This window comes from Rattus norvegicus, chromosome 1 (assembly GCF_036323735.1).
Source record: "Rattus norvegicus strain BN/NHsdMcwi chromosome 1, GRCr8, whole genome shotgun sequence".
Lineage (NCBI taxonomy): Eukaryota > Metazoa > Chordata > Mammalia > Rodentia > Muridae > Rattus > Rattus norvegicus.
The window spans coordinates 205,265,185-205,280,592 of record NC_086019.1 but is presented as its reverse complement, the minus strand read 5'-3'; the positions used below and the strand labels follow the sequence as shown (position 1 = coordinate 205,280,592).

Below are 15,408 nucleotides of genomic sequence, written 5' to 3'. Positions count from 1 at the left end.
AGCCTATGAATATGATACTGTATGGTAAAAGAACTTTGAATATATTGTTAATTCAGTGTCTTGTGATGGGCAGATAGCCAGGGTCATCTGTGCATATGCAAACAAATTATGAGAAGTCAGGGACAGATAGATTGGAAGATTATACTACTGGCTGTGAAATGCTATTCACTCCCTGGGGAACTTTCACATGGCAAGGGGATAAGATTCTCATTAAATCCACAACCAATACAATTCATCAAGGTTTTATTTATTTTTTCGGTTTCATTTTATGATAGGAACTCTATATGCTTGGGTTTTTTAAAAACAGTCATAGTTTAAGGGATAACAATGGAAGGGATATCAGGAAGTTTTCAGGTCTCATGAACGGGGAATGACACAGAGTTTAAATTGGGGTGGGATACTGCCAAAGCCAACTGTGACAGGACTGAGGTCGATATCCTTAGGGTCAACCAGAGACTTCAGGTTAAAATGCTGCAGAATAGCAGACAGGAGCAGAAACAATTCCATGCGGGCCAGGCCTTCTCCAACACACACACGCTTTCCTAGAAGGGACAACAGTGCTGATGAGGTACTGAGGGACCCTTGCAAAGCTAGCACTGATAACATCAAGTGTTGGAGTGTGGGAGGAGGCTTCAGGCACACCACCTTAAAGTAGGATTCATCATCCCTGCCCATTGGTCCCTGAACACCAGTGATCATATGTCAGAGAACAAGAATGGCAGTGGCACTGACTTAGGGACCAGCTACTGACACCACTCATTGAGAACTCCACTGCATAAATAAGTGGTAGTTTAGGGAAATAGACCCAAAACATCCAGATGGTACAGGTGAAGCCTATGTAAACAGGCCATTAAAGTTATCAAACTGGCTATGGTATCTCCCTTTACAGGAACCCTAGGTGAGGCCCTGCGATGGGACCATCTGAGGAGGTCTGGATGCTTCCTAAGAAGAATCTAGGTAGATAAAGAATAGAGTTTAGCAATTTTTGTTGAAACTTATGAAGAATTAGGTAATACAGTTTTGAGAGCTTTTTACTGCATCTGGTTAGAGTAGAAATAGCTGAAAAATTAATTAGGAAACCACATCCATTCTGTGATAATCTACCCAGAACTCTCATTTCCTAGATTCCTTGTGAGATGTGTGCCATTTGACTTTCTAAACAGGGAGGAATGTACTTGGGTTATACATTACAAGGAGTGATGGAGTTGGGATGGTAGACCTCATCTAGGATGGGGAAGAGCACGTGGGAAGTAAGTTTAGGACTGAAGACACTTTCCCAGGGAAGGTGTGACTCCCAGACTCTGCTTACCTGCAGAAAATGCCTTGAAATAGTCACTGTACTTGAACTTCCCATTTTCATTCAGGAAATGCTCAGGTTTAAACTTCTCTGGATCTGGAAACTCATGGCTGTCATATAAGAGGGAGTCCAGAGTTGGAATCACAACTGTACCCTAGGAGAAGTAGAGGGCTCTATCAGTCAGGTTAAACACAGGCTTTTATCTGGGGGATCTCAGCGGACAGGGCTGTTGGAATTCTACATATGTAGGCTAGCATATTTTTAATTTGTAGTGTTGTTTATTTCAGGATGACTTAGAAAAAGAGACAGGGATCAGATCAGGTCTAAATGAAAAGGAAGGCCCTGTATCTTTGATAGGACGGGTCCCAGGCTGGGTTGCTGCTTTCATGGGATCTCAGTTTTAGAGAGTTCTACAAGTCCTCTGGACCAGTTGAGGTGACACTTTCCATTTCTTTCATTTCTTTGGTCATGAGGTTATTGGGGTGACTTTGGGTGAAACATTCTGCAGGGCAAGAATGAATGCTGGCTTGATTCCCACATCTAACAATATATGCTGGTCAACAGTGCCCTTGAGTCTCTATCCTGAAGGGCAACCAAGGTGATAAACCAATAGAACAGTGCCAATGGAGTACTTTCCAACTCTTGCCTGACCTTGGGGATGACATATCCTTGGAACACAGTATCTCTGGTTGCTTCATGGGGTAGGTTGGAAGGGACAAGATTGATGAATCTCTGGATCTCATGCACCACAGCATCCATGTAGGGCATATCCAGTCTGTCTCTGACAGCAGGGACGCGGCTTGGCCCAATAACCCTGTCAATTTCTTCATGAAGTTTCTCTGCCAAGATTTGAATAAGGTCAATCTCAAGGGTTAATTCCAGAATTGATGTCTACGTACCATCTACCCATACATTTCCATCTACCTGCTCACTTATCTACCCCTGTAACCCACACACTTTTCCATCTACTTACCTATTCATTTACCCGCCAGAATAGTACCTCTCCATCCTTACATCCTCATTCACCCACTCATCCACTCATCCATCCAACTATCCTCCAGTAGCTCCATTCACCTACATACCTAGTTTTTCTTCATGTATCTACCACCCATTGTATGTTTATGGAGCACTTAACTGCGTTTGTAATCCCCAAGTACTTTCAATTGTTAAATCATTTCCTTATAAATGTCAGTGAAAGCTGAGACCCATGAGCTTATTCACAGTTGACAGTTTGGGCATCTGTTGTCATAGTTGGTGATCGTTTTTCCAATTCTCTTTATAGCTGGAGTAGAGATAAAAGAGTCTTGGAAATTTCTTAGGGGAATCTTTGCATTATTACTCTAGGACAGTTTACTATTGTTAAAAATAAGCAGAGGGTGGCAGACTAGACTATAGTTTCTGAAATCTAAAAGTCACCATGACTATGTCAGAGGTAACAGCAACCAACCATTGTCAAGTTCCTTGGTCTTGCTGTGGGATTTGCTATGGATCTTTATAATACGTGGAGTGAAAAAAAGCAAGTTGCAATAAGTTGGGTATGGTATGGTATAATACTAAAGCATGAATAAAATAAAATAATGTTATATGTTGATATTTAGTTAACATTAAATGTCTAAGTCACATGGGGGATGCTACATAGTGGCCCTGAAGCATCACTGTATCTGGGGAGTGAGTGGGGCTCCAGCTCGCTGTATAATGGTTTATTTTTTAAACAGCTCCAAAGCAAACATCACAAAATGTCAATAGGAGTTCAGTTTGGTAATTGATATATGGGTGCCTGTCACATTTACTTGCTCCTTGACTATATTAGAAATTCATTATACTAATAATTTAAAACATTTTAAATTTTATGTTTCCCTAGCATAGTAGTAAAAGTTCTAACTACTGTAATTTGTACATTTTCCTCCTTGAACTTTAGTCACCTTTTGGTTTTTTTTTCTTTTTTTATGTGGTGTGGAAAGTCAAAGGCATTGCTGACCGGAAGGCCAGAGCTCAGATCTTGGTCCTGGACTAGATAGACACACAACCATGTTCTTGGGAAACATTACTTTGTATGCAGTAGCTGCCAGATCTAAGCTCAGCTCAGAGGATGGTAGGGTTTCAGGCCTTTGAGCACCTTCACCTTAGGCTGTCAGCCCTCTCAGTTTCTCTACTAAGGTGAGCCCCAGTGACTTACATGTGGGGGTGATCACACTTCCTCTATCTGGTAAATGTGTTTAGATCTTTTGCATGCCTGCTTCAGGCACAGAATTCTTCCTGCCCAGATTTTGGTTTCAAAGTCTTGATGAGGAAGTGAAATGTATTTAGGACAGCCTCAATTGCTTCTCTTTCAATTCCCACTTCAGAGCTCCCTGGGGTTAAGATGCTCTGGGATGACTCTGGCCTGGCTCGCATCCTGTCTCAGCCTATAAACCCAGGAGATGTTTCTCAGGGAAAACTGGAACATTATTTTCTAATCAGAAATTATTTACAGAGCAGATCATAGACTCAGTCCCCTTTCCATTTCAGCACTGGGCTATAAACATCCCAGTGGAGTGTGTTCAGGACTAGCCAGTCTTCAGGGTGCTAGGTCCTGGCACATACAACATCATGTGCTTTTTAAAAAATTTCATTGAGTGACTGGGTCCCTGAAGGTTAGTGAGAGCTACAGAGGCCTGAATTGCACAGAGTGGCCCTGACAAGTCTCAGCTGTGACGCATGGGAGTTTCATGTACCTTCAATTTCTGGGTATTTCATGAGGATCAGGAGCCCATATCTCAGAGTTGTGCTGGTGGTCTCAGTTCCTGCAAAGAACAGGTCGGCCAAAGTCACAGAAACATTTTCCATTGTGTACATGGGTTCTTGGCTGTGTTTTTCCTGTGAAGTTGGAGACAGACAGGGACCTGGTAAGATCTCTTTAGGTGTAAGAAAGTGATGCCTATTGCTCTTCATCAGGGAGGGAACCAGGTTTTCTCAGACTCCTTGTGCTATCAGGAAACAGCTCTTTCTGCCTCATGACGAGGGAAACTGATGTTTCCAGGAAATAGGCAAAGCACAGGAAAGGGTTTCTTAACCAGGCCACAGGGTCTTGCCTCGGTAAGTGCCAGAGTTATCTGATAATGATAATGACCTTCTAAGCTGAAGGCTCTAGGCTCAGCCTCTTTTCAGGCTTAAGGCCATGCTTTTTGGACCAGGGACAGAAAGAGACTGAGCTGATAGCAATCCTCAAGTGGAGATTATCTAGAGGAAATCAGTGTAGAATTTTACATGGTTTCAAGCCATTACAGCAAGAAAGTAAGGGGTAGGCATTCAAGAGTCTTAGAGGCTGCAGGAAAATGAAGGCAGGGGTGCCTAGAACTTTGGAAGTTTAAGCAACATTGATTGATTAAGAAATAACAAAGTGTATGCTGAAGTTTTCTCAGACAAGGGTAGATTTCCCAAAGAGTTGCAGTTCATCTTGGCCTGGAAGGTGTTGAACAGAGGGTCTCTGCCATCCAAAAGTGACCAGAGAAGAGAATGGTGTCATGCTGAAGCCAAGTGTGTTTATGAAAAACCATGGTCATCAAGATGCAACCACGGTGCTCAGCGTGGACACCAGAGAGTGGGTCATAATGTAAGACCTGGAAGCACTCTGCCCATCCCAGCGAGCCCGTCCTGTTCTGTACCTTCTCCATCTCTATGAGGAGACAGTCAGTCACATCCCGGGCGCAGTTGATGTCCAGTGACTGAAGGTGTTCCTTGGCTTTTTCAAGTGTGTACTGTTTTATTTCAGACACATTTTTCATGATTTTTCTATGGCTTCCAGGTAGGTATCGTAGATAATCCGCAAAGTTATTGTAAAGCTAAGGAGAACAAAACTGTGTAACTGATAGGAACCTCTAAACAATGAACTTATGGTTGTCTTTACCACACTACTTAGAATATTGGGTCTAATGGCATCTTTTGGGGATAATGCCATCTTTCCAAGTCGTGTGTGTAGGAATGGGTACAGTCAAGTGTACACAGTCCTGAAGTGAGAAGATGCTGAGCCAACCTGGTCAAATGCCCTACTGTGTGTTCCTGTAGTTTGCTTTTCTAGGCCTGTCTCTCTCAGGCAACCTGACCTTCCCTCTGGCTCTAACAGGAACAGCGTGACGGAAGGCGTGTGGCAAAGGAGAAGCATGGTCACCTGGATCCAGGGGGTGCTCAGCAGGTAGAAGTTTTCATTGAACAAACTCATGAGCCTCAGACACTTCTTGTCATTGTAGTCGAAACGTTTGTTGAAGAGGATATCCGCAATGACATTGCAGGGTGCGCAGCCAATCAGAAATGTGGGGTCAAAAGGCTGGCCTGGAAAATAGGTAGAGTGTGAGTATCTCACCATGGCCTTCTCTAGCCATTCTAGTCTTCTTGAGTTTGCACTGAGGACACAGTGAATGTGGGAGCCTCCAAGTGTCTTTACTTTTTAAGGTTACTAAGGGAACAGCAGTCATGCCTGGCAGCCACTTTTGCTCTCCTAGAATGAGCTGGGACTCAAATTGAGAAGGCAGTGCCAGGGGACCAACTTGACCTCTGCCTTCCCCAGCTGCCAACTGCCTCCGTGTTGTTCAGTGTTCAGCCTGCCCACAATCCTTCTGGACTGCTGAGATACTAACCTTTGGTCTTTTTGAGCTCCTCCACCAGGAATTGCGCCTCCCTTTGGATGCGGGCCTCATTACCCTGTTTCCCCATTCCCCAGTCTCGGAGAATGCTTAGGGAAAACCTCCGCACATCCTTCCATGTGGGCCCATTATTGAAAATAATCCCTAAGAAAAAGAGACCGATGGGATACTATAAATACCCAATTCTTGGAGAAGTAAGGAAGGAGGAGGAAATGGTCTTGGGTGTAGGGTGATTTATGTTGTGTGCCTGGCCCTTTAAAGAATCTCTAGTTGCTAGTCAATTGGTCCTTTAAGAGAACTTCTTGGCCCTATGACCTTCAATGTCCTGTTGCCTTTTGGACTTCTGGGAAGAGGAGAGCATATGAAATGCCAGCAGAGGCTGAGAGAAGGGATTAGGGGCCAGGCGGTAGAAGAGTATGGTCAGAGATGAGGGTTAGAGAAGACAGTTGGTGCAGAAAGAAGATCCAATAGGGGCTAAAGAAGAGAAGTCTGTGCAGAAAAGATTGATCAGAGTTCAAACAGAAGACAGTTGCAGAAGAAGCTGAGCTGAGCCAGAGAAGATACTGTTACGGGACAGTTGAGAGGGAATTGGGCTAGCAGAGTGAGAAGACAGACAGTTGTCGGCAGGTGAGCCAAGAGAAGCTGAGCAGAGCCGAGCAGATAGGCTAGAATAGTTGTTACAGTTTGGAACTGCTAGAATTAGGAAAATTGGGAGAAGGACTGTTTATGTGGACTGCTGGGGACCTGAGGGAGGAATGGTTGGGAAAAACCTTTGAAATGGCTGGAAGCTGGGAGGAGGGCTGGAAGCTGGGAGGAGGGCTGGAAGCTGGGAGGAGGGCTGGAAGCTGGGAGGAGGGCTGGAAGCTGGGAGGAGGGCTGGAAGCTGGGAGGAGGGCTGGAAGCTGGGAGGAGGGCTGGAAGCTGGGAGGAGGGCTGGAAGCTGGGAGGAGGGCTGGAAGCTGGGAGGAGGGCTGGCTGTTAAGAGAACTGGTTACTGTTTGTAGGAAAAGGAGGCATTAAAAGAAACATTAACAAAGAACCCTTGAAGTAGCATTAAAAGCTGCACTTGGGTACTGGGGGCGGGGGCGGGGGATGTACAGGTGCAGAGAAGCACAGGAAAAGGGAGTGAAAGGCTGTGTTTCATACTTGTTTCTTCTGAACTTTTTTTTTTTTTTTGGTTTCATCCTTTGCTCTGAATCTTGCCATGCTAAATAACTGTAGGCAGCCACTCTAAAAATGGACTCTCCTCTTTTTGTCTACTGATAGAAATCTTAAGCAGCATATCCAAGCTCATGGATTTTAACCTTCTCAACATAAGCCCTTCAACTCAAGGCTTTATGGTTTCAAAGCTACATCTTTTACTAAAATCAAAAGGTCAGAAGATTTCCCAGTTTGGAGACATTAAGATAGAAAGACCAAGTATTATTTTCTCTCAATGAAATGTTACGGTGTACTTTCCTTCCAAACATAATGTATTGTTTTTCCTCCTAGAACATAGCCTTGTGACCCCCATGAGGACACTGGGAATCAACAACTCTAAAAAGAATTTTTCTTTTTATCTCTAGCTCAGCTAATTTTGTGGGCATTTTTTTCATTCCTCAAAACTTGTCTCTTGGAGCTTTTGGATCCCCTTGGAACCAGTTCAAGGTATCCAGGGACAGCCCTGCCCAGTTTCTCTCAACTCTTGCCTAGTAAAACCCTCTGGCCTCTCTACACTCCAGGGGTCTTTCTCTTTCTTTAACACCTCCCTACTCCTTGTTTCCTATCTTTTCTTCAATAAATAATGTTTTGGTATCTACTGTGTCTAAGGCACTTACTAGGCTCTGAGTATTCGGAGACAAACTATAATGAGTTATAACTACATGGGGTGTAGAGCTTGCTTGTAATTTGATAATCTCTTCCATTTTAACAGTCTAATCACATGTGAGATGCCTAGTGGAACACACAACAGAAAATGTGGAAGTTCTAGGAGACATATGCTTATTATGGTCTAAAGAACTTTCTAGAACAAGATATGGCCAGCCTGAGAGGGGAAAGGGATATATGTGACATGAGCTAAGCATTGTGGGTCAGTTTTATCCTGAAAGTTAAAGGCCAGTGGCTGAGAGAGTGGCAGAGCTGGGGCCTTTCAGTAGGCTGACTTTCTAGGTCAGAACCACACTTTCTCAGCATTTGCTCAAATGATGCGTGCACTTATTTTGGTACATTTGCCGCACACCCATGCTTAACGTTATTAGAACAATCATTCACACAATGGACACTAGAGACTCAAAGCATCTTTACCTAAGGCCCAGCTGATTTTACAAGCACCCTCTTCTGTGTAGATAGCATGAAAATATGACTTTGGAGCCCCAGGCAGGAGCAGCAAAGGCCTTTTGAATCTAGCCTGTGAAGAGGCAGACCCTGATTGCACTGGCCCATTGCCTGAGCTGGACTAGAGGGCACATAAAGGTTTGTGCCCTTCCCAGCAGTCCTTGTCACCTTGCATGGTCCCTCTTCAATCAGTAACTCCTATATTGAGGACAAAGACTGAGCTAGTTATTTGTTCCCCCCACCCCGAGATAGTACAGAAACCCACACTATTGATCAGGGGACATCAAATGCTTGAGGTAAAATAGTTTTGGAAACACAAACTGGGAAGCCAAGCCAGACACTGAGAATAAGATCTAGAGCCAGCCATGCTTTGATCTGAAATCTCATACAAAAGGAAAAAGCTTTGTAGAAATGTATCACCAGTGCTAGTTCAGACAGAATCACAGGGCACCTTATCTCTCATCTGCTTTGGGTACCTGGAGTGAAAAAGAGGAAGTAAGAAGGTGCAGGTAAGACGGAGGCTGGGCAGACAGGTGGCACCAGCGAGCTGGGAGTAGCTCTGGTTCTGGGTGCCCACACTCAGTAGAAGATGGAGCTGTGAAGATGGGAAAATTAGCCCACATTCCCATCTGCAGGGGAGAACAGGTGAACAAGATTCAGGGCAGAACAGTTGTCTCTCTGTCTCTGTCTCTGTCACTCTGTCTCTCTGTCACTCTGTCTCTCTGTCACTCTGTCTCTCTGTCTCTGTCTCTCTGTCTGTCTCTCTGTCTCTGTCTCTGTCTCTGTCTCTCTCTCTCTCTCTCGCTCTCTCTCTCTCTCTCTCTCATTCTGTCTCTCTGTCTCTCTCTAGCTCACCTAAAGCCTGGTGCGTTCCACAAGTAGAGTGCCAGGCAAGGATAGGTAAGTGAAAGGACTTGGGTGCATGGAACCAGCTACAGCTCAGAGATAGCTGAGGCTGAGTGGAAAGTCCCAAGAACTGTAGGAAAGCACGAGGGCCTGAGGAGGAATTCTCCGGGGGAGACTTCCTGTTCAGAAACAACCCATCTGTCATTCTCTGTAAGTCAATCAGGGATATGGTGACCATGGGGGTCTGGAGGTGTCACTGGGTTCGCAATGCTTGCCCATTACAAGCCTCAAAACAGCATTCATGCTCACCCATCATCTGAGCCTTTGCCTCTGTCTTTACTCTGTTGCTGTCACTACGATTCAGAGGATCAAATGGTACCTACATTACTTTCTGTTAGTTTGCCCCACCTCCCAATGTCCTAAGAAGCCAACTTACCCTTGTTCTTGTACTCCTGGAACACAGGAATGTCCCCCCGTCCAGAAAACTCATTCTTGTGGTTCAGTAGCACCTCCTTGACAGCCTTGTAGCCATGCAGGACCACGATGCGCCTTGAGCCAAGGTGCAGTGTGAACACTGGCCCGAAGCGCTTTGCCAACTGCAGGGACCAATGCACAGAAGATAGACAGGGCTCGGCCTGCTTTAGATAGACCGTGTCTCCTGCTATTGCTCCTGTACTGTACTTCACAGGAGTTAGACGGACTTGGGGGAAAGGGCATTTTGTCTCGTCTGATAGGGGGATACTTTTTCCACCTTAAGTTGCTGGGTTGCGGGGGACCTGCCTTCTATCTAGACACGATTCTCTTCTCTGTGCCTATTCAGCCAATGCCAGCACTCATTACCCTTTTGTTTGCTTCTAAAGTTAAGGCTCTGCCTTATCTGACAGTACAAGCTAACTTGGACTCAGTGCTCCTGAAACCTGTAGCTACCCTGCTGTGTGCAAAGACACCAAGCATTAATCCCATGCCTGATAGCATTTGGGGCTGCTTAGCCCACACAGTGTTCACAGCATTAGCAAAAGGCAGATGCTGTTATTCTGGTGAATCACGGTCAGCTCAGTATTTTCCTTTTCAGTCTGTTCTTTGGCACAGGTTGATACCAGCCAGGGTACACCTGTTGTTGTATCAGTTGGCACAGAATGATACCAGCAACATCAGTATCTCATAGTCACTTTAACTGCAGAGGGCCTCCGGGCCTGCATGGCACTATTCACTGTGAGTGTTCCATGCCCAGGATGAACTGAACTGTTAGTTCAGTAACATGGTAGTCTGTCATTGGATAACAAATGACAATGAGTTTAATATATATCCATTATATCTAATCTTTAACTTGCTTTCTTAATGAAACAATGTTTCCCCTTACCTTGGTGAAAGACTTGGGGATATCCTTCAAATCCAGCTGAAAAATGTTCCCAAGGATGGGAAGAGGGAAAGGTCCTGGGGGCAGGTTCCAACTGTTATAGATCTGCTTCCAGATGGATATGACGAGGAGGGTGGCCACCCACACCAGCAAGGCAATGGTGATGCCAAGAACCGCCATGGTGCCACTGGGGCTCCACTGTAAACTTGTAGGAATTTGCTGAAGAGAAACAAAGATTTTATAATGTATCCTTGAGAAGGAGGGTGGCTCATCAGCCAATAATCACTCTTCTCCCTTGGCCTAAGGTACTGGTTTATTATTAGCTGCAGTTGGCTATCATTTCAAAGGCTGAACCTTGGAGCCTTTACCTCTTAGAAATTGCATCTACTGACCTGACATGAATGAGGCTGGGCTTTCTCAATACTCTGGTTGCTGGCACCAGTCAGTGCTGGTGAGCACATGCAGGAATACCTCACCAACTCATAGGTCAGTCCTGGGGGTGGGAAGCTGTCCTCCCCCTGGCACTGGTCAGCATAGTGGGCATGCATTCAGATCATGTTTGCACGTGTTTGTTTGTAGGGGAAAGGTTTTTGCAAAGCACTACCAACTATTTATCGCTCATTCCAGACCAAAGACGGCACTAGGCTGCAAATACTTAACTTCTGATCTGGCACCACAGCGCTAATGGCCTGTTTGGAAAATGAGAGCAGAACAGCATCTGGATCCCATTTCATGTCAAATCAGCCAGAAAATTCCATGGAGGCAAAAATGTAGCAGCAGATAAAGTTAACCAACTTTGAGATATTCTGACTGTATGTGTATGTTAATATTTTCAGTGCCAAGGACCAAGCCCAGGGTCTTGCACATGCTAGGCAAGTGCACCTGAAGAGGTATCACTAGTCCTCCAACAGCCCCACTCATTTGTGAAAAAGTAAGTGGAGAATGCTTTTCGAAAACATTTTGCCAAATTCTGAAGAAAAAAGATGAGGATTTTTATTGGATTTGTTTCGAGTATTTGTTCATTCAGGAGTGCAGGACTGGTCCACCCTCCTCTGCATCACAAGATGTTGATGCACGTAAGAATACTGAGTATTTCTTTTTTACAGCCTCATATTCACTTTTCTGTTATGGTTCTAGAGATATTGTGGACCATTGGTAGTTTTAAACGATGAAGAAATCTTTTTGTGTCACATTGTCCTCTAACTGATAATACAGAAAAGATGTTAGTTTAAGCCTTATAATTTTTATGTAACTATGCATCTTTGGATGCACTAGAAAACATGGCAGTGGATCTGAGTAACAGATTTTTGAGTTATTTATGGCTCATGATTCTTTCATCTATATAAAATGATGCTGTACACCATACACAGTATTCTAACCTGAATGTTCTCTGAATGAACTATTAGTGCAGACTACTTTGTCCTTCAAACCTCAGTTGTGGTTTTGTAATCTGCTCATTAATTAAGTCTCCTAGACTACCAGGGACAGTTGTCATTTTATTTTAAATTTATTTTTTTCTCATACAACACATCATGACCAAAGTTTCCCAGTCCTCCATTCCCTACTTCCCCAGATCACTTCTCTGTTTTCCTTTGGCAAAGAGCAATCCTCCTGGGGATATATATTAAGACTGGGTACAAAACCTCATATAAAGGCCAGATGACCCAAGAGGAGGAAAAGGGTCCCAAGATCTGGAAAAAGAGTCAGAGACACCTCCACTTCCACTGTAGAAGTTCCACAAAAACACCAAGTGAACATCCCTGGCATACATGCAGGGGACCTAGCAGAGACACATGATGATGGCTCTGTGATTGCTGCTTAAGTCTTTGTGAGCCCTTAGGAGCCCTGTTAGTTGATTCTATGGGCTGTGCTTTGAGATTTTACTTAGACCTGTCAAAATGTCTACGATCAATAACACAAGTGACATCTCATGCTGCTGAGAATGTGGAGCAAGGAGAACATTCTTCTATTGCTGATGGGAGTGCAAACTTCTACAGCCACGTTGGAAATCAGCATGATGGTTCCATAGAAAACCAGGAATCAATCTACTTCAAGACACAGTTATAGCACTCTTGGGCATATACCCAAAGTATGCTCCATCCTACCACAAAGACACTTGTTCAACTATGTTCAAAATGGCTTTAGCATAGTAGCCTGAAACTGGAAACAACGTAGATGTCCCTCAACCAAACAATGGATAAAGAAAATGTGGTACATTTACAAATTGGAGTATTACTCATCTGTTAAAAAAATTACATCATGAAATTCACAGGCAAATGGATGGAACCAGAAAAGATCATACTGAGCGAGGAAATCCAGACCAGAATGACAGACACGATCAGTGCCTACCCAATCACCATCAGAGAGGCTTCCCCTGGCAGCTGATGGGAACAGATACAGAGGTCCACAGGAAAAAAATTGGTTGGAATGAGAAGCCAAATTGGAGACCTCAATCATGTCCCTCCTCTTGGAATGTGGGGAACACTGTGGAAGAGAGGGGAGAAGGATTATGGGACCCAGAGGGATTGAAGACCCGTGTCATCTTTATTGCTGGAACTTCAGGACCTGAAATGAGACCTAATGGTGTGACTTGAAGATGAATGTGTCACTGTGTCCTTGGGTCCTCCTGATTCTCCTGTGCTTTCTGGGTAGCATAACCTTTGTCCAAGGATATAAAGTAGACTGTCTACACTATTATCACATGGTGTCCTGTCTTGGGCCCAAATTGGTCCTTCTGATGGTACTGTAGGAGCATAATGCTCTCCGCACAGGATGAGTTCAATCTTGGGATCTGGTGGACTGAGTAGGAACATGAGGGTGTTGGAGGTAAAGCAAGCCCCTGGAACCTGTGCCTGAGAATGCTTGTACCTGCACAGCTCACCTGAACACAAACATACTGAGAGTCAGAGCTCCCCAAACGCAGGCATAGTCTGCAGCCAAGTTGAGTAACTCAGATTTTCTGTCTATAATTATGTTGAATGCCAAGGCAATATCAAGTAATAAATACAGATATTTATGTCTCTTCAAAATAATAGCATTTATGTGTATCTGATTTTTTTTAAGCAATGACCTCTAATTTCTTTGTATATTACTCAATTGTCTGGACCTTGTAGGTTGGGTCAGGTAATCAGGTGGGCAGAATGACTGTGCATAGTGCCGCAGAAGTGGTTGTTTCTTCATGATTTTTTAATCACATTTGTAGTGCAGAGTGTGCAAAGAGGAGATGATGATGTTGGAAGATGTTTCCTCTTTACCTAACAGTATTAACTCAGCATTAACTGTGCTAACAGTACTAACTGAGTTGACATGATGACTTTTTTTTGATTAGCACATTTTTGTTCTTTTTTGTTTTGTTTCAATTTTCTTCTCTTTCTTCTTCTTCTCCTTCCTTCCATTCATTCATTCATTTTTTTAAAAGACAGGGTTTCCCTGGCTGTCCTGGAACTCACCCTGTAGACCAGGCTGGCCTCAAACTCAGAGATCTGCCTGCCTCTGCCTCTCAGGTGCTGGGATTAACGGTGTGTGCCATCACTGCCTGGCTCGGTTTTTGTTCTTAGATCTTCCTGTTTGAGTTTGGAAATATTGCCTTATGTAAATGCCCTTCTATGTATACTTTACAGGATGTTACTTTTAGTTGGTGAATAGGCCCAACCTGTTAATAGTATTGTTGTTGATTTTGTTTGTACTATAAACAAAAAAGACATCAATTTTTGTGTCCTGTTATGTTCTTGGTTTAGATTGTGCTAACTCTAGAAACCATGAAAATATACTCTTTCTCTGTCTGTGCTTTCAAATGTTTTAACCTTTAGGAACTTTCTGAACTTTGATAGAACTCACTGATAAAATAATAGAGAGAAGGTTTGCTGGAATTAAAGTATTGTTTTTTTATTAATCAATTTATTTATTCACTTCACATCATGATTGTAGCCCCCTGCTCCTCCTGGTAAGCCCCCTCCCATGGCCCCTCCCTCCCTCTCCTTTATCTCTCTGAAGGGGGAGTCCCTTTGGGGAACCAATCCACCCTAACAAATCAAGTCACTGTAGGACTAGGTACATTCCCTCCACCAAGACCAGACAAGACAACCCAGTTAGGGGAGCAGGATACATTAGCAGGCAACAGAGTCAGAGTAAGGCCCCACTCCAGTTATTGGGGGACCTGCATGAAGACCAAGTAAAGCATTATTTATAGATATTGGAAAGTTAAGAAAAGGATTTACTGTAAACCCAATGTTACATTAAATTTGAGATTTAGAAATACATGCATAGCATTAAGAAGATACTTTTGCATTTGGGATGCTTAGGCAAGAGGATCTTCATGGGTTCAAGACCAGTCTAGGCTATATAGAGACACTATGTCAAAACAACAATGAACTCCCACAAAAGGATGACGACAACAATGACAATGACAAAAACCCTTTACAGAAACCTAGATATCCCATATGCAGTCATCAAACCCAGACATTATTTAGGAATGCCAAAAGGTGTATGCCGACAGGGGCCTGATATAGCTGTCTCCTGACAAATACAGAACCTGACAAATACAGAGGTAAATGCTTGCAGCCAACCATTGGACTGAGAATGAAGGAGTTAGAGAAAGGACTGAGGTAGTTGAGGGGTTTACAACCCCATAGGAAGAACAACAATATCAACCAACCAGATCCCCCAGAGCTCCAGGGACTAAACTGCCAACCAAAGAGTGCACATATGTAACAGAGGATGGCCTTGTTGGGCATTAGTGGGAGGAGAGGTCCTTGGTCCTGTAAAAGCTTGATGTCCTAGTGTAGAATGCTAGGGCAGGGAGGCAGAAGGGAGCAGGTGGGTGTGTATGGGAGCAACCTCACAGAGGCAGGGGTGGGGGGGATGGGATAGGGGTTTTCCAGAGTGGAAACTGGGAGGGGGATAGCATTTGAAATGTAGTTATAGAAAATATCCAATAAAATGAAAAAAATCTGAAAAAAAGAAACCCAAGATACTTT

At 43.9% G+C, this 15,408-nt stretch overlaps 1 protein-coding gene across 1 annotated transcript; it reads right to left on the bottom strand.

Moving 5' to 3' along the window:
• Positions 1 to 227: 227 nt before the first annotated feature.
• Positions 228 to 10,626, bottom strand: Cyp2e1 (cytochrome P450, family 2, subfamily e, polypeptide 1). Its single transcript, NM_031543.2, has 9 exons — positions 10,436 to 10,626; positions 9,512 to 9,671; positions 5,911 to 6,060; positions 5,445 to 5,605; positions 4,942 to 5,118; positions 4,012 to 4,153; positions 1,949 to 2,136; positions 1,310 to 1,451; positions 228 to 542 (listed from the first exon to the last, which is right to left on the bottom strand). The coding sequence occupies exons 1-9, from the start codon at positions 10,610 to 10,612 to the stop codon at positions 358 to 360; spliced, it is 1,482 nt and encodes a 493-aa protein (NP_113731.2). The 5' UTR covers positions 10,613 to 10,626; the 3' UTR covers positions 228 to 357.
• Between the last annotated feature and the right edge of the window lie 4,782 nt (positions 10,627 to 15,408).

Coding starts and splice junctions, on each gene's coding strand:
- Cyp2e1 (NM_031543.2), bottom strand. CDS start 10,612: ATGGCGGTTCTTGGCATCACCATTGCCTTGCTGGTGTGGGTGGCCACC. Junction 9,672..10,435: donor TCCCCAAGTCTTTCACCAAG/GTAAGGGGAAAC, acceptor TGGTCCCTGCAG/TTGGCAAAGCGCTTCGGGCC. Junction 2,137..4,011: donor GAAATACCCAGAAATTGAAG/GTACATGAAACT, acceptor AAATCTTGGCAG/AGAAACTTCATGAAGAAATT.